This window comes from Micrasema longulum, unplaced genomic scaffold (genome assembly GCF_059751315.1).
Source record: "Micrasema longulum isolate JH-2025_06_02 unplaced genomic scaffold, ASM5975131v1 h1tg001135l, whole genome shotgun sequence".
Lineage (NCBI taxonomy): Eukaryota > Metazoa > Arthropoda > Insecta > Trichoptera > Brachycentridae > Micrasema > Micrasema longulum.
This window is the reverse complement of record NW_028278323.1, coordinates 581,457-601,846: the sequence shown is the minus strand read 5'-3', so window position 1 is coordinate 601,846 and position 20,390 is coordinate 581,457. Positions and strand designations below refer to the sequence as shown.

Here is a 20,390-nt window from a genome sequence, read left to right as displayed (position 1 = left end):
AATCTTTCATGGATTAATCTAGAACAGAGTCTTTCCGAGTTTTTTTTTTCAATTAGCAGAAAATTGCAATGAATCATTATGTTTATCATTATTTTTTAGTGCGACGCCGGATAAATTTTCTACAACGGTTTATCGTATATATTTTTTTTCATTACCTAAAAACGAGACGTTTCGCACCCTTAAGGAAAAATATCACGTATAACGTTACCGCGCCATGCTTGTACGCATTGTTTGACGTGACGCCAACTCCGAGCTGTTTTGTACGTATGTACTCGTTTTAAAACCTGAAGAACGAAAACTTTTTTTTTTTAATTGATGGTTATATCGTTAGAATTATAAAAATCTTCTCTGCTTAAACGTCATTTAAATTTCAGGAATGAAAGATTTTCTAATTTGTGAAAATACCTCATCGTTGTTTTATATACACAGGGTGTTCTTTAAACCCTGTCACATCCGAAACCACGATGATCAGTAGGAGCAAGAAGACATATTGGCACATTAAAATAAATTTTTAGAACAAATAAAATTTACAAAAACGAAATATTAAAAAAAAACAAATGGTTGCTTACTTCTGCAGGGAAGACACGAGGAAGGTAAGGGGGGAGTCTGATACACAGTTAACAGCCCGTGCTTCTCCCCTACAGAAGTAAGCAACCATTTGTTTTTTCAAATATATATTTTTTTTAAATTTTCTTCTTTCTAAATAATTTTTTTATGTCTTAAGATGTCTTCTTGCCCATACTGATCATTGTGGTTTAGGATGTGACGGGGTTTAAAGAACATCCTGTATAGTGAAAGAAGATATTATTTATTTAATTTTAGAATTTTTTTATAATATATTCTAAATGGATCGAAGTCATTATTATTCAAATAGAATCACAATTTATTGACTGACATTCTTAATTTTGTCATATACCACAGATTTGCTGTTCGTTTATTATTTTATTTAGATCAATTATTTTAATAGTTTTACCACTGTGATATTGTTACCTAAAAAATATTTGATTACTTATAAGTTAAGGTAATTTTACTAAAATTAATATATTTTACATAATTTTATGTCAAACGGTATCTATCTGTAGCCATGCTTCCGTATGATCTTCCATATCCTCCCACACTGCTGTTTCCTCTCACCCAGGATCGGCTTCTAAAAAAAAAATGGTCATAAAATAAATATTTTTTCAAAATGTGCGCTTTCGAAGCTAGTGTGCCTTATTGATGGCATGACATCCCAGGGCAGTGATGAGTAACCTATGACACGCCAAGAGATTTGAGGTGACACGCATCGTAAGAACGATTGGTGCGCTTTCTTCGTTTACTAGGCTAACTTCGTTTCTTTCATTTAGAAGGGCTGAAAACAATATTAATATTCCTAGATGTGGTACCCGAATCAAGCCAGGTTGAATGTTGACAGGCTGAGTTAAAAAGTGTACCAATCACTGTCCAAGAAATGAGGAAATAAGACACCCTAAAAAAATAAACTGATTTTGCAGAAAAGGTGGAAAGATTTTATACAACACTTTTATACGCAGTAACTTGGAGTTTGCATCCATTGTGTGGCGCTCACAATACATAACAAACATTGAAAGGATTGAAAATGTTCAACGAAATTTTTTTAAATTCCTAGATTATAAAAACAATAAAATGCTTTGCACTTACAGCCAATCTGCTAAACAAAATCGATTTTTTTACCCTTGAAAAAAGACGCTCTATATCTGAATTATGCTTTTATATATTTTATTTAACAATAAAGTAGGCTCTTTAAACCTACTCTCCAAAGTTAATCTTAATGTCCACTTTCGCAAGACAGTATTTATTCCATCTGCCAATCTGCAGCACTAACTATGCACAAAACTCTTTCCTCTATCGTTCTTGCTCAAACTGTAATGCTTTTTTTATCTATCGATATATTTAACACGACCCTTAATTTATTTAAAAATAAATTAAGGCTGATTCTTTCTAGATGCGATACGCTCCCACTTGCTCATGCTTACACACATCTGAACACTTACTTGACTTACTTCCACACAAATACACACAAACGCACCTCTACACTTACTCTCATACAAAAACACAACCTTCTGTTGTACCACAATTTAATATGTATGATTTTTATTGAAAAACTTCGGTGGGCTGTCTTTAAATTGCATTTTTTGTATGTTATTATATCATTGTTGACTGTTTGTTTCTGTAAAAATAAATAAAGACAAAAATGGCAGTGGGTAGAATACTAAATTGCAGACCCTGCAAAAATAAAAGTAATGTGAGATTTGTGTGGAAAATATTGAACAAATATTCGATATTTTCCATACAAATTCTCTTCATGAATTAAAACGTATTCTCACTCCTTATTTTTTAGAAAAGTAATGGATTTGTTTTAAAATATATTATCAAATTTAACTTTGTTTCCTGGAATACGTGATTTTGTATTTCTTTATTTTGACATGTTAAACATAATTTAAATTGTATATAGGTGGATTTATGGCAACTTCTTCCAACCAACTGATAATGATGATTTTACCAAATAAAGGTATTATTTTTATTTTATTGCTCAAAAAACTTATAATTTTTTAAGTACCAATGTTGTATTAATTTTTTTAATTATTATTATCATTTAGTTAATTAGTTATTCTCAACTTTACTGTGCCTTATTTATATTTAGAACATAAGATTTTCTCATGGTTATTGTTTTCTTTTATCTAGAAATGTTATGTTGCACTTTTTACTATTTATACTTTATATACTTATACTTTTTTGTTTTTTTGTATTATGTGATCACAATTTTTTTTAGTTTTAATTATTTTATTATTTCATACTATGTACTTCATGTTTATTGTGCACTTCTGTGATTATTTCTGTTAATTATTAATTTTTGTAAAAGGTTCTTTGAACCATTTATGTATAAATAAATAAATAAATATGTTTTATACACACTTATATATTATGTACATATTAATTATATTACATACATACTTATTTTATTATAAACATACTTATAGATTACATTCATACTTATAATATCCGTGTACACTTTTGCAAATACGACCCTATATTTTATTTATTTTTTGCCGCAACATATCGGATCCTTAGAACTGGCATTGCCTATATAGGAATCGATAGATCCTCTCGAGTATTCCCCTATACCACTCTCCTTCGCTTGCTTGATTTATCCTTAGTTTTTAAGTAGAATATGTGTTTGTTATTTGGCTTATGTGATTTTTCTAATATATAAATTAATATATATTTAATACTGTAACAGTAAAAAAGTGGAGCGCTTGTATTCAAATTCGGTGGGTTAAATTTCATAGCATTAATTAAAAATATTATAAAATATGGAGCGAAATCGACAAATCAGTCAGTATTTCAAAAAAGGTAAATTTTAAGAATTTTTAGACATTCGAAATATTGATTTAATAAATTCCAAATTAAAACAATGGCATAATATTAACTCACGCATTTCTATGTTTTTTTTTCTACGTAGGTATTATTTACCTACTTATTTACGTCGTTTTAAGTCCGAGAATGTCTCTTCAATTGATAACAATATCTCAATATGATAATTCTGAAATATGCCTTATTAATGAAATGACAAATGGTAATTATCAATTGGATAAATCTGAGTAATTTACCTGTTTTTAAAGCTATTACAAGCTATGAGGCTATGCATTCCTGACGGTCGTGTTCTTTCGATGGAGATACCTATTTGCGATCTGGAGCTAAAAAATATATCACAGTTTTAATTTTACATAAATTCGTATGCGTTAATATATAATTTATAATAAGATGATTTAACCAATTAAATCTGAATAAGTATTTTTCATAACTAAAACAAACAAATTGAAACAAAAAAAAATTGAACGTCCATGATGCATTTTTATGTGCAATAATTGTATTGAATTATAAACAGAGAAATGTTAATAAAGGAGATCATTCACACTTCGTACAAAAAATACAAAAAAAAAATTGCCGTGGTTTCGAATGTGACAGGGTTTAATGAACACGCTGTACATATGTAGACAATTTCATGATTAATGCGGTTTTTTTCCGTAAAATAAGTTTTGATTGGTTATTCGTAGACTTGTGCCGTCATTTTTTGCCACAAATAAAAATAATTTTTTTTACGGGCCGGCACTTTAATTTTTGGGTACGTTTTGAATGATCTCCTTTGTCAATCGGTGTATGCTACCCACAACACATTATTTCTCTTTCTGTAATGTTACTAAAAACGACCATGTCGACTTTTAAAAAATATTTGAGCATTCTTCCTGCTGGAAAATATTTCTTACTTCACGAGTGCGAGTTTTGTTTAGCCATATCGGTTTTTAGATTGTTTTACCTCTTCAAAGAACCATTTCCCAAGATAGAAGATCCTTCGAGATCGCCTTCAGTCTTAGCCACCTCTGCTTCATTTTCAAGAACTTTGAACTCTGCAAGTCTCTGCTTCCCAAATATCAAGTACAGCAGCATCACAATACCCTGTAAATAAACAACCAACGGTGATTGGTACAACAAACGCTTTAACGTTTATTTATTATATGAGATTTTATTCCCTTTTCAAAAAATTATCAAAAAACATCAAAATTGATCTGAACCGTTATGTTTTATAAAAAAAATGGCGTTTATTTTGTAGAACTCCATTTTAGTCAAAAACTGAATATTAAATTAGACACCGAATCAACGTAATATATTCTTTCTTTCTTCTTTTCTACGGTCTGTATCATCTTTACATTCGTTTGAAAATGTCCGCTTAAAGCTAAACGATCGTCTGAATCAAAAAAAATATTTATTCTTCGTTCTCTTCGTTTAGATTTGTTGATCTATTATGGCAGAAAGTTGGTACTCTGGGACGTTGAGATCCAACTGTCTCTCTACTTTTTAGACGGTCTATAAGGAAAATTATGGTCAGGTGAGGGTTTCCTTAGCAGCTATGTAAGGGATTCTAGAGTTGTTCATTCTGTTAACATGGTCTCTCCTAAATCTTCTTCATTCTCTGCTCCATCGCACAACATCTTCGGTGCCACGGGTCCTCTTATTTCTTCATTGCGGATTCGATCTCTACGCGTTCTTCCTGTGATTGCCTTTAATGTTTTCATTTCTGATGTTGTAAGCAGATTCTTTATTCTTGTTGTGTCAGCTTTTGTTTTTATCCTGTATGTCATGATTGGCCAGGCACAAGTCGTATATATCCATGCTTTGCATTCAATACGCATATGTCTTTATTTATTTATTTACGGACATTGTCCATTTATACAATTTATAGGGATGAATATTACAGTATATTAAGAAAAAAAAGGGCTTTTTATTTTTCAAATTATTACTTACAATATTTGTACTAACCTTTATAATTTTAGTAAATGCTCCTTGTGCGTATTGTAAAATTAAGTAAATAAAATAAATACGTACAATATTAATGTATTGTTTCAAATAATATTACGGAGACATGCAGATGTGGTAGATTCTTTATTGGTCAAACACATGCATTCGTGGAGTAGTTCACTTCACACACGGAAGGTTCCGAGTTCGATCCCCGGTAAGAACACAAAAAATAAATGTGATTTTTCTCAAGCCTGGGGGTTCTGTGAAGTAATTTACCCCTGTAATTAGGCCTTCTGTCCTGTTAACAGCACTGAAGAGCACTATCAGATAAACAGGCGAAGTGGGATTATCAAAAATATTGTGAAGAAGTGAAAGAATGTAAATGTTTAGAAAATTTAGGTATATTAAAATTGATAACATTTACACATTGAAGCTATATTACCAATCGTCTCGCAGCTACAAAGCGCTAGACGAGTAATATTCTAGCAGTTTAAAATTATATCAATAAATTTACATAAAAATAACATTGAGCAGAGCAAATAGTTTGTCATGTGTTCAAAATGTTTTCGTCACTTCGTTATTTTCAGAATAGGGAAATATCACATTTTTAAAGTAATAACGGTCTATGAAATACTGTTCAGTAAAAAAAATATTTTTGTGCTATTTATTAGTAGCATAAAAAATACTTTTAAATTTGTAAAACTTAATTCCCGCGAAAACGGTCATTTCATTGGCCACGCATCTAATACGTCACGATTCATGTTTATTTGTTCCTGGCCATTGAAATTTGTTCAGAACATTATCATGAATCTTGACATCACAACAACCAAGGCCAAACATGTCACATTTTTCTAGCAACGTATTTTTATCGAACTTCTTTTTTACATTTATGTATAAAAACATGTCTCCGCAATATCCAAATTGATTTTGAAAATACAATTAATTATTAATCCATTTTAATTTTTTTTATTAGTATTCGTAGTATTTGATATTTTCGTATTGATTGCAACTCGTGGAAATTGGGCTCTAAAATCTAATTACGTCTAGCCACACATGTCTTGAGATAAAAAAATGTTTGTGAATGCCATAAAAACTTACCGATACAGAATGCAGTACGAATATAAAGATAGTAGACATCCTGAATCCAGATTTGTCGAATAAAAATCCAGATACAGTTGGTCCTATGAACGCACCAAGAGCAAACGTTGAAGTCCATAGTCCTGATACAAGACCGTACGTTTCAATACTATTGGGAAACCCGTGTCCACTGAAAAATTGTATTGTTATTAGATTAACAATGTTTTGAGAACATCCAATTGTAGACAGGCTGGTAGGCTCTCGGGAGTTAAAGATCTAAATTTGATGCAAAGGAGAGGGAAAATATTTTTGAGAAGGGAATATAGTTTAGGCTTTTAAATAACAGGACAAACTGTAAAAATTGTATTAAATTGCTTTGTTAGGGCATTTTTAAACAAATTTGCAGATTAAATGGACTGAAAGTCTTTATACAGTTATGTAATTCTAGGTACTTGAGTAAGACACATTCTTTAAAATAAAATAAAAATGCATACTGCAAATAAATCATATTTTCGTAACATCAGCATATTATATTAATTTAGTTTTTCCTTTATTTTTCTTTTCTTTTCTTTTCATGGTTATGTCATACCATATATATGTGCTATAATTTTTTTTATTAATTAAAAAGGAATGGCCCACGCTCAGACGCTGTGGTCTTTATAAGCATTTTTTCCAATTCACGAATAGCTTAATTTTAAGATTTATTTTTTTTAAGTGTATTTTGGTTATTATATTTCTATGTAAATCATATATGCATGGAAAAACAAACAAATAAAAAAATTTAAAAAATAAATAAAATGTTGAATTTAACACGTTCAATTTTTATTACTCAAGTACCTAGAATTATATTATTATATATGGACCTTAAATCCATTAAATCATCACAATTATGTTCAATTCCCAAAAAGGCGAAACAATCGTCCGATTCATTTGTTTTTAATTTGAAAAATAAGGTTTTAAATTGACTCAAATCAGTGTTAAATCAAGATTAAATTTATAATATGGATTTTCCCAAAATAAACACCATATCGATAAAAATATATATATATATAAATAACGATAAACGGCAGATGAATATCACCCACATCAAAATCGTTTCAGCTCTTTTACTTCATAAAAGCCAACAGATGGAGGAGTTAAGAAAATGCGGGTGATTAAACATTATTTATTTATTTATGTATACGCCCAATGGGCATTTTTAAGGCCATATTTATACATGAAAAATTATTATTAAAAAAGTAGAAAGACTCAATGGTATATAGTAGACTTTGTGAGAGCGGAAGCGGGAAAGAGGTGTTTATAATTGAATTAAATTCAGTGATCGCCTGAAAGAAGACTATTTTTTATCCAAGAAATCAAGACTGGTATGTTTGTTGGTAGACCTAAGAATTTTAGGCATGGGGGAATGAAAACCATAGTTAGTTCTATGGTTATTGGTATGAAAAAGTAAGTTTTGTCTGAGTCATAAGTAGAATGGTGAATTCACAGTGTGTTCAACAATTCACAATATGTTCTAACTAGGGAGCGGACATGAAATGATGATGATGATGATGATGAAAGTGTCTCAAAAATAAGTAAATAATAACAATTATAAAGTATTTCATGTAGTGGTTGAAAACAATAATAATCTTAAAGATAGATTCTAAAAGGACTCACATGGCTGTTTTGAGAGCATCCGTAAAGGAAGAGACCAACTGACAAGACATTCCAAATCCGTGTAACACCAGCCCAGTGATACAAATCCATACAGTTCTGGAATAAAACAAACATAAGAATAATAAAAAATTGTAAGGCAAGGTCGATTTCAATAGAAACGGAATATTTCATCGTTCCAGGACCACGATTATACGACCAGGACGTTATACCTTCACCGTGACGGAATAGCCGAAGAAAAATTCTATAGAGCGATTACGATGATACATTATCATCCCTGTATCTTTAAGTTTTAAGGATAGTATATCGATATATATCTAGACTAGCCATACTCAACGGTACATAAGTACACATATCTACTCACTGGAATTGACAGACATCATGTTCAAGCGAGCACCTTTTGCTTAAATTGCAATATATTTACATTTTTAATCGTTTTGAGGTTGCTACTGTTTATCACAGAAGCTTATTTAAAATACGAAAAAAAAACAAGTAAATTGTAATCTGACATTGAGCATGAAGTAAAGTTTGACAGTTAAACAGCACCATCAAGGGGTTACAATTTTTAAATTCGAGGTGACTACAGCTTGCTCACCACATACCACATCTGGGGACATAAGTCTCCTTGGCAGTGCCCACATAGGCACATACGCGGAAAATTTGCTCGATGTCAAACGAGACAAACTGCCCAAAGGAGCTCTCTGTAATCTGGTAGCCTAAGCATATTTGTGCTGAAAGGAAGTAATCCAGAAGTACATAATATGTATTTCATCGGATTGAGAAAAGAGGGAAGTGAATTCTTCCCTGACTGGGATTAAATTGATTGAACATGATGAATTCACCGAAATAATAACAAATCTTTTTAAAAGCCTTAAAATTCTTTTTGGAAGCCACCAGATCTGTACATCCGACAGAACTTATAACAGGGCTACGGATAGTAGCTCGAAGCTCTATTTGGTAATCATAGAGAGGGGGAGAGAGATAAGACCACAAAATGTGTTCAGAAGATTGGTTAGGATATCCGCAGCAGCACGAAGAGGAGTCAACAATATTAAAATAAATCGGTTTTGATTAAATTTACCATGACCTGATAAAAACTGCGTAGTCTAGTGATCGGGGATAACCCAAGAAGATTTTAAGCGCTGGTGGACTGTAGAACAAAAAATAAAGGTAACCTTCCCTGAAGAGGAAGATTCCCATCGCGATTGCCAAGCATCAAGAAGAGCATTTAAAGACTTTTTTTTCATATTCGATTGAGACATTCCTTCAGTTGGGAGTAGACGGACGCCACCAATAACAGAGGACCGTTATCTTTTTATATTATAATTTGCAGATCGTCGCTGGAACTCCAAGTAATTATCGACCTCGAGGTTATAACAGCGCATGCTTCTGATTTTCTTCAATTTAATATTTTGCTAAAAACTGATCGCGAGATTAAATCAGAAATAAAAATGATCAACTACTGTTTGAAAATAAAACAGAAAAAACAGTCGTTTAAACTTACGTTTCGCTGGGAATAAAGGGGGCCGGTCCTACCAGCAAGAAGCCAACAGCCACAAAGGCGCAGCCGAGGACGCTAACCCACTTAGGGATTAAAGTTCGGCCGGTCGCACACCCAGCCCCAAGCAGGAGCTGTCACTGCATACACACCTCCATTGATGATAAACATCAGACCAAGAATCACGGGAGTGAACTCAAACTGTTAAACAAACAAGTCACAATCTTATTGCCAGTCTAGTCTGATGCCGACACTAATGTATGCATTTGGAAAGACGAGATTGAAAATAGGCTGAATGCTGTCGAAATATGATTTCTCAGGTGTGGTAAAACAAAAGATGATTAGTGCACAAATATAGGAATTCATGCAGTATGCAAAACTGAGACAAGCTCTTTTAAAATACCCAACAAATGAGTGCCTGGTTTGTTAGGACAAGTAGAGCGAATGGGCAGCGAAAGAAGGGCCAAAAAGATTGGTTAATCTGATAATTTGTTCAGATGCGATTTCAGCAAGAAATTATTATTTTACCAGTGTTTTGTTGCGAAGTCATGAAATAAAAAATTTCATATAATTTATGTTTGAGGCACTAACAAGAAAACATTAGAAATACCTTACTGCACCCGATAACACCAATATCTCGTATTTTCAAAATTGTAAACTGGCTGCTTTCTGCAATACTACTTTCAATTGTAAGTCAACAGATGGAACAGTTGAAGAAATGTTGTTGTTCAAACATAGGCATAATGATGAATGTTACACAGTGTGTGAAGTGGCTACTTAAACCAGCCAATGACAGGTCATAACCCCTGTAGATGCCTAAAATTCTATAATCCCTTCACTAAAATGTTCTTCATCTCTGTTCCTGTATTTTTATTAGTCATGATTAAAATTGATTAGGTGGTTTGCGAATTTGGAGAAATTGCAGTTTGTGCAGACACCTCATATGTTCTTTATCACGAATATCAAAATATCAAAATCTTGATGTTCTTCCAACGTATTACAGAAAGACAAGAATAGCATCCTAAATGGCAAATACCTGGATTATTTAATACGCTATTTTTATATTTATTACTAAGCAATAATTTACCAATATTATTATTAGTATAAAAAGCAGGTTTGATATTATTTGGTAGAAATTTGGATACATTTGTGGATAAAGTATTTACATAGACAAAGGTAAACATTAAAAAGTCGAAAGGTGGTTATACATGGTCTTTCAGGGCCAGATCGCGAAACTTCAGAGGAGCATTCCTTATGATAAGCTTTAAAATAAATCCTTGTGAAATGTTTCCATAAAGTCATTATATTTATAATCTCAAAATGTAGTAATCTTAATTACTCGGACAAGCAGTCCTCCACAAACCCCTGCCCCTCTCCTACCCAGACGCTTCCCCTCTCCTACCCAGCCGCTTCCCTTGTCCGCGTCTGGTGCGTATCGCTTCGTTGGTCAAATACGTTTGTATCTCATTTATTTTTATTACGGGAGGTGTAGGGGCTTGCGGAAGGGCTGCTAGTTCGAGAAATTAAAGATCTACTCCATTTTGAGATTAAAAATTTTGGATTATTTTTTATGCTTACTGTGAAGAATGTTCCTCTGAAGTTACGCGGTCTGGCCCTGAAAATCATGTATACAAATATTTAATAGCATTTACAGTAGAGTCTCGATTATCCAACCTAAACCGGCCGCGGCAAGGTCGGATAAGCGAAAAGGTCGGATAACGCGGAAAAAGATAAAAACGACATTGAAAATGTGTTACATAATTTAATATGCACATCGAAAACTGTTCAAATATGTACACGTAACATAAACAAACAAAGAAACAATGCGCAACACGTCCTCTCAGCGAAAGAGCTTCGTAAGCACTGAGGTCTGAGGACTGTTCTGACTGGCATTGCCCCGAGGGGTCGGATAACTCGGAAGGTTGGATAACCGAAAATCGAATAAACGAGACTCTACTGTAGTAGATAAACCTTACCTGACGTAAATGAGGCTCAAGAGTCGCTTGTAAGAATCCAATACTGGTACTAGAGATGATGATGGTCAGAGCAGCCAGTAGAACTGATGGTATCTTCAGCAGTGTAAACAAAGAAGCTGGAAGCAAACGTGTATTTTTTTAAACATAATAATCGTATACCCATCAATGGGGATAGCACCCGAACACGAAATAAAATTTGTGTAGGAATTGTGAAAAAAACGAAGTCTGGTACTGGTACTCCTTGCAACATTTACCATTTAAATTTTTATTTTGTTCAATCAACAATGTTTTGAGTATATCTCACATCAATAAAGGTTCCATCCCTTTTACTCCACAAGTCAACTGATGGAAAGTTGAGAAAATCTAGATATTTGAACGTAGGCAGAAGGGCTGTTACACAGTGTGTCACTTAAACCAGCCGATTACAAGTAACTTGCGTACCAATCCTGTCTTTGCTGTAGGAAATTATAAAACTAACATCGGATTCTTTTCCCCTCTGCCAAGGATCCTCAGAACAGTGAACGAAATCTCACTAAATGGTACTGTTGATGTGTTCCTACAGCAAGGGTGGGCATTTAAGAAGCAAGCGGTGTTGTTTCTCCTGACTCGCGATGTCACACTTGTCATTTCCGCCTAGATTAGGCCATATTTATATCTTTTGTTAATTATACATTTTGTAAATTTAAGTCGATTTGAAGACTGTTTACATTAAGTATTACTCATTAATGCCAATCCATAAGGACTTACTTAAGCCAATTAATTGGCTTAAAAGAATATAGAAGTCTAGGCATCTACAGGGCTTGTGACCGGTCATTAACTGGTTTAAATGGCAATTTTACACACTGTGTAACATTCATCATTCTACCCATATTTGAACATTTTTACATTCCTTCAACTCTTTTATTTGTTGATGTCTGTGAGGTTAAAGAGCTGAAACCTTTATTTATGCGGGTGAGATTCATCTAATTGAATTATTTCACGTACATACAAGGCAACGCCTGAAATTTTTTTTTTCCCGTGAATGTTACACAGTGTGTAAAGTGGCAACTTAAACCAGCCAATGACAGGTCATAAACCCTGTAGATGCCTAGACTCTATATTACCTTCACTAAAATGCTCTTCATCTCTGGTTTTAATGTGTTAATATTAACAGCTCCCCAGGGAGTTGAATCCAGTCCTTGACTACAAAAATTTGGACAACCTCAAAATATTGTTGACAAATTTAGATCTTAATTTGGCAAATGGTAAAGCGTTAGAATATTTTTAAAATGTTGAGAAAATGAAGTAAAGTTTACTATAAACAAACTGTTATTTTTATGTTATACGTGAACACAGATACATAGGTACATACCAGTAACGAACAGTGAGTTTTTAGATTGGTAAGCTGCAAAAATTCAGATAAAATGTACCCAGTGGTAGTATGGCATATCCGAAAATGGTATATTTTATATTTGATAAATAATCCATAACAAATGGCGCTAGCGGCTAATAACAAAAATGCATTTAAAAACAAAGGAAATTGCAAAAAACTAGAACCCGCGGTAACTCAAATCCCAACCCTTGTTACTAGGAAGCGAACGATTAATCCGAACGCCTATTTCAATTAATAACCCAGTCGTCGAAAAAGTCATTTATAAAACTGGATTATTTATTGGCTACATACACACATACATATAGATACATCGTTTTACTGTAATACGGCTCAAAATATTTAACTCTTTTAGATCTATCATATAGCACTTAAAATTATTTTTCATATCATTAGGCTTCCTAGCCAATTGGGGACTTGCTGTACATATTAAAAATTTCTGATTAAAATTCCATAAAACATTTTAAATGCGATTATCTTTGTTCGAACTTTTTTGAAATGCATTGTTTTGCTATTGACGGGCGTAATACTAATGAAAAACGTTATAAAGCCATTATTTGTTGTCATTTACTTAATTTTTTTTTTCGTTAATTTTTCCATTCGTGGTTTTCCTATACATTTGTATGGAGTGAGCCGAGTGAATAATTATTTACTTTCGAACGCAAACGTAATTTTTGAAAATTTAGTTTAATGCGAGCGTTGGAGTCGGACGGACGCCGCTTCGCTTGAGATATTGTTGATACATCTCCCTACATAAAAAAAAAAATTGTGCGTCGTATAAAATACCTAACCCACGTATGGTCACATCACAAAATTGACAAACATGTTATGACGTCGTTTGTCCTGTAAAGTAAATAAATAATTAACTTTTCTAAATGATTTATTTTTAAAAAATTTGGAGAACTGACCACCACTCTCGGAGTCTTCTTCTGGTTCTGCGTGTTTAGGCAGAGCAAAGTAAGTCATGATTGCAGCCCCAAATAGTACAGACCCCATGACAGCAAATGGTGTTGTGTATCCCCCGACGGAGTAAAGGGCCCCTCCCACCATGGGACCGACGATCAGACCAAGGCCAAAGAATGTTTCCAAAGAGGCCTGAAATAAAAAATATTTAATGAAGCTTTCTTTCTCTTCTTTCGTTTCCACATCGTCACCAAAGAGCATGTGGACATCATTAGATGCCTCCAGGAGACTCTGTCACCAACCAACACTCTCGCTTCCTCTCATGCCAATCCTGCGTCCGTCTGAATAAGAATATGTACGAAAAACTGATGAACGAACTTATACACAAATTATCAATTATTATCGTAAGAAAATATTACAGAAATTAATTTTACTCACGAACATGGTTGCCACATTATCTGGAAACTCCTTTGCAATGATGGCAAAGGATGCTGTGAGGAAAGCGGCGTTGCCCATAGCCTCCACTATCCTGATCACGAAACTCAAAATTATGAAGGGATAGTGTCCTTCCACTTTGTCTAATAATCTGCAATAAAAAAAATATGATAAAAAGATGTTTAAGGAAACGTTGGGTTGTTTGCTTGTTTTGATTGTTTTGATTGTATTATTATGGACTTCATCTTTAGGAAGTCAATTCCATTAGATCGAGAAATATCCATCTCCTCCCCCCGAAGACTCTGTGACCTACAGTATGCCGGTGATGCGGTTATAATTGACGATTCAGTCAAAGGTCTTCAGACCACTGTAGATAGGTTAAACAGGTACTCCGCATGCTCGGGTTTGAAAATCAATATTGCAAAAACCCATGTACTATGTAACTTTTCAAGCTTTGATGCCGAAATTCCCTCACTCTGTCAAACCAAGTCATCGAAAGGGTCAAGAATTTCAAATACTTGGGAGTATATGTTACGAAAAATGGCACTTTCAAAAAGATCCGGGAATGTCGCTAGGAATCGTCGGTGCCACATTCAACATTATGAAGGCTGTCTGGAAATCGGTGAAATCTCAGTGAAAAAAATGCCGCTTATATAACGCCTGCATAACACCTATTCTCCTCTACGGATGCGAATCGTGGCACCTCACTAGAGCCCAAATCAGCAAAATTCCGAGTTTGAAGAATATGTGTCTCAGAAGAATCTTGGGTGTGCGGTGGTTTGACTTTGTGAGGAATGAAGTAAAAAGGGAACGGACGCAGTAAACTCCGGTGACAACTGTCATCAAGCGTAGGCGATACGGTTCCCTATCCCTATAGCCATGTGCTGCGGATGCCTCCTGAGAGCCTTAAGCACGCTTGCCTACTTTACAAGGCATCAGGTTCTGGACGACCACTGCTAACTGTTCATCGGCAGTTCGTGTCAGAACTGCGTGACGCGAACCTGACTTGGGAGGATGCACGGGCGCTGACAGCCGACAGAGTTGCTTGGAGGATCTCTGTGCTCACTATATGCTTTAATTCACCAGATGGACATGGGATAATGAAAAACAATGAAATTATGTTCATATTACTTACGAAGCGGGTTCCATGGAATACATGTGGCTGAGTTTCTAATCTTGAACTAATAATATATTATTACACTATACAGGACAACTTAAATAGATGGTTGTACTGATCATGGCAAATATCAAATACTACGAATACCGATAAAAATATATAAAATAGATTTAGAATAATGAATTGCATTTTTAAAATCAACATGGATATTGTGGAGAAATGTTTTCATATATAACTTTAAAAAAGTATGTCACTAGAAAAACGCGACATGTTTAGCATTGAGGTGTGACGTCAATACGTGACGATGTTTTAAAAAAATCACAAAAAAAAGCTCAAAATTAACATAAATCGTGACGTATCAGGGGCGTGGCCAATGGAATGACTATAAAAATATTTTTTCTGCAACTAATAAGTAGCAAAAATATTTTTTTTATAAGACAGTATTTCATAGATCTTTTTTACTTTAAATATGTTTTTTTTAATCCTTGCTGTCTGGAACACAGCAAAAATTGATTGAATAGGGGTTTTTATACTCTGGAATACTTCATAGCCTCAGAACTGACAGATGAAGCTTAAGACTGATCATTTGACCTTCAGATCAGAAGGTTGTGTATTTATATCACGTCGGGGTCACCATTTGTATGGATGTGTGCGCGTGAATTGATTTGAGGTGAAATGAGAAAGATGGATTACAATTGAAGTTATTTATTGAGTAGATACACGCGAGTTACATCCTTACATTTTTGTACAGAAGGAATTTACAATAGCGAACACTGAACGGAGAGCTGTGGTAAACAGCACGAAATGTCAAGACGAGATGTGAAATGTTCTTCCGGTGCACGATGTTTAATATCTTGTCCGAGATAACGTCGCAGCGGATTGCGCGTTGCGGATCAAAGCGGAGTTCAGCTCTGCTAACCACACGGCTTTTGGTGTTGCTCTCCACAATATAACAAAAAATATCAAGACGCGAAGATACGCTGCGTTTGGTTTAACAGTTAAGTGCCCTGTGCACCACCAGTTTCTGATAAGGGAACGTTGATTTTCACGATTAAATAAAATAATATAAATAAATACCCAAAGAGTATGGCACATGTTCCAGTGGTGAAAATTCCTCCGTTGAAGAGTACTCTGGGTCCAATCTTGTTGAGGTGAGATCCGTAGAAAGGGCTGATGCAGAATACGATGAGTTCAAATATACCAAAGACAAAGCCGTACTCTGTTGCGACGCACCCTTTTTTCTCTGCCTAGAAAAAAAAAATCTATTCAAATGATGGGAGTAAAAATATGGATTAGTTAAGTTGATTCAACATTATGCATGCCTGGGAATTATTATAATTATAACAGTTGAATAATTTGTAAAGCGCCATTTTTGTGAAAATCACCCCAAGGGCGCTGAACAATAAATAATTATCCCAGCACGTCTTGCAGCTACGGAGCGCATGGACGATTGGGATTCTAGTTCCTTGTTTCTAATTATGATATATTTCAATTATAAAAGATATAATTTAGATTACATCACGTCTTGCAGCTGCAGAGTGCATAAACGGTTTAGAAATCTGGCCCCGTTTACATAATGTTTTAGTGTAGCGGTGAAGTTTAGTGTTTGAATGATGTTTATATAAATATTTAAAAAACGTATTTTTGAAAATAGGAGTTTGATCATAACGAGTCTTGCAGCTACTGAACACACGAACTGTTGAAATTCTAGACCCCCTTTACAAAATTTTAGTATTTTATGATTGATAACATGTACATATTGAAGCAACATACAAAGCTCACGGACGAGTGGAATTCCGGTAACTTTAAATTAAATCAATAAATGCATAAAAAATATACATTGAACAAAGTAGACATACGGTACTTTACGATATAGAGTCAACAGAGTTTTCTCAATAGTCAATAGTATTGAAAAAGTAAAATCAAATTTTCTGTACGAAAATGTGCACATTTGTATACAATTTTTAAGTATCTCCGTTTGTAACCTGTAATTGAAAATGTTTATTTATTTATTTATTATTTGAAAGCATACAGTCTTTTTTATGAATACAAGGTACAAGAGTACAATTTTAAAAAGTAAGATCAATCACAGATTTAACATCAATTTATTATGGATACAGGAGTGGAGGAAAAAAAATATACTAAAAAAAATCAATTTTAAAAATGAAATAAAATGCACATTAAATGGAGAAGACATTGTATAGTTCCAACTCTTATTTCCCCCCCTCTCTCTGCTTCCATTAACATTTATAATTCTCAGTAAAAATATACAACCAACAATAATTAATTAGATGCAGGTAGTAGATCGTTGTTGCACATTAAACATGGGCCATGTGACTCGTAGCGCATTCTGAGAAAATCATAAAAATGCGACTTTTTAGCATAAAGTAATTAATATTTTAAATAAATATATTACTTTATTGGAAAACATTGTATTTTCCCTACTTCGTCCATACACAGAAGCGTTGTTTTTGGTTTAGTTTTTTTTTTTAAATAGTTTTTATCGATTTTCTCAGAATGCGCTCCGAGTCACGTGGCCCATATTTGATGTGCTACGACGAGATGTACATATCTACAAGTAAAAATTAGAAGTTCTAGATTAGATTATCTCCTGCTTGACTTTTAACTTTTAATTTGATTCTTAATTTTGTCTTTCAATTTTAACTTTTTAATTTTAATTCTTAATTTTAACTTTTAATTTAAACTTTTAACTTAATTTTAATTTAAACTTTTCATTTTAATTTTAACTTTTACTTTTAATTTTAATTTAACTCTTAATTTATACTTACCTACATCTACTACCTGCATCGAATAATTTATTGTTAGTTGTGATTTTTTTACAATTAAATTGAAATGTTCATGGAAGCGGAGAGAGAGGGGGGAAAGTAGAGTAGCTTTACAATGTCTTCTCCTTTTTATGAACTTTTAATGTAATTTTTTTATTTTTACTTTTTTAGAATTAAATTATTTTTCCCCTCTCCTCCTGCATTCATTAGTGTGAAATCTGTAATTGGTCTTACTGTTTAAAATTGTTCTTTTGTACCTTGTTTTTTATATAAAGACTGTATGATTTCATTAATAAATAAATAAATAAATAAAGTTAAACAGGAGATAAATTTAAAACGTCTTAAACAGATCTGATAAAAATATTGTATTTACAGTGTAATATGTCGGCACTAAAACTGTCATTATATGTACGAGTAGTCTGTATTATTCGAAGAGTGCTATTTTTCATATAATTAGTCTGTGAGCGCTGAATGTCGAAGAATACAGAATGGCGAGTTCAACGGACAGGGACTCGATATTTATTTATTCATTCAAAATTACTCTCGTTTAAATATTAATGAAATCATTAAAGCTTTTTACGTTGCCCGTGTCAAGCCATAATAATTAACAATAAAAAATACATAGTTAAATTAATCTTATTAAATTATAATGACATGTGATGCAATAGAATAACAATCCAGAAAAACTAAGTGTAAATAATAAATAAAAAAAATTTGAAGAAAACAATGTAAAAAAAAAATCAGATATAAATATTAAATAAAAGTTATACAAATTTATATCCATACATGATCAAATATACAACATAATAGTATCATTGAAATCAATAGAAAAAAATATATAAAAACATAATTGAAATTAAGATACGGTTTCTAGAATCTCACTCTATACTTTAATAAGAACCGAGAGCAATAAATAATTTGCCAAATAACAGTGAGTGCCTACTAAATCAAATAATACAAAAATAATAAGTGAAAAAACATATAACATATTTTTTAAAAACTCCTTGGGAATGTTTTATAAAATTATGTTTTTCAATTTAATAAAATAAAAAAATCAATTTCAAGATATATAAAAAGCAAAAAATGTATGGAAGGAAAGCAGATTAGTCACTTTCCGCTAATATGTAATGCTTCTAACAATTTCTGGGCTATCGATTAGGTTATTAACAATTTTACAGAGAAAGCTCAATGCTTAAAACATTTAGAGCTTTTTTAAATATTGTTTGTACAGAAAATTATATTTTAGTTCGTAAGTTCATAATTCTTTCTTTTGGCGTCATGGGCCCTGGGCCCCGATTACAATGGGAAGTTAACACAGTTATTTTCGACTGTTTTTAAAGAAAAAAAATTATTTGTGTACGAAAATAAGTTTGTTTGCATAAACATTTTATGTATCTCTTCATCGGTAACCTATAATTGAACACGTGTAAAAGAAAAAAAAAGTATGTATATTCTGTTTTTCACATGGAAAACTTAATTTTACTTTGTAGACAAAATTGAAGATAAATGATAACTTCCCATTGTAATCGGGACCTAGCTACAGTTTTGAGAGGAATGACGTTTAGAGACAACTTTTTTATGTACGTATGCTAGTTTTAAGATATTATTTTGTAATTTATTTTTTTAAATAGTAAAAAATAAGCATGTTATCGTGGGATTTACAATGAAAAAACTAATACTTGCGGGTTCTAGAGAAAATATCGAATAACGGCAAATTTATCGATCGATACGTACTTCAAATGCGTGTCAAATGACAACTGACAGAGCAGTGGTAAACTACATCACAGATAATAAAAATAGATAGAACTGTTACAAAACGAGATGCGTCACAATATTTCAATACTGTGTTTACAGTACAATCGAAGATCGATTCGATAAAAATATTGATGTGTCCCACAAATAAGTAAGGATTGTTTTTTCATTACTTTCATAGGGGTGCAAATAATGTTTTTTCCATTACACCACAGAAGCTGTTATATTACATATTTTCGGTAAACAGGAATTTGCAGCAAATTTTCTTGAGAATGATTTTTATGCTTTAAAATAAATAATTACGAAAGTTCAAAATATTTTTTTAATTAGTACAAAAATAATTTTAAAAGACTTAGTATCAAAATTTATAGCTTTCATACAAATTTTTAAAATGCGTGAATAGTGCAATAAAACTGCATACATGTGCATTAGTTATTATGTATAACAAATTAAAAAATTTAAAGTTAAACAAAATGCCAAGTTTACCATGAAACGATAATACTTGACC

General features: G+C 32.7%; 1 protein-coding gene across 1 annotated transcript in view; it reads right to left on the bottom strand.

Moving 5' to 3' along the window:
• Window positions 1-732: 732 nt before the first annotated feature.
• LOC148276874 (MFS-type transporter SLC18B1-like) overlaps window positions 733-20,390 on the bottom strand; it is a 35,746-nt gene continuing 16,088 nt past the window's right edge. The window contains 11 exon segments of the mRNA XM_088233656.1: window positions 733-1,147; window positions 3,630-3,716; window positions 4,337-4,476; window positions 6,415-6,583; window positions 8,050-8,145; window positions 9,551-9,636; window positions 9,638-9,745; window positions 11,521-11,636; window positions 13,798-13,984; window positions 14,231-14,378; window positions 16,422-16,591. Coding sequence (XP_088089782.1) covers window positions 1,057-1,147; window positions 3,630-3,716; window positions 4,337-4,476; window positions 6,415-6,583; window positions 8,050-8,145; window positions 9,551-9,636; window positions 9,638-9,745; window positions 11,521-11,636; window positions 13,798-13,984; window positions 14,231-14,378; window positions 16,422-16,591 — 1,398 coding nt within the window. The 3' untranslated portion in view covers window positions 733-1,056.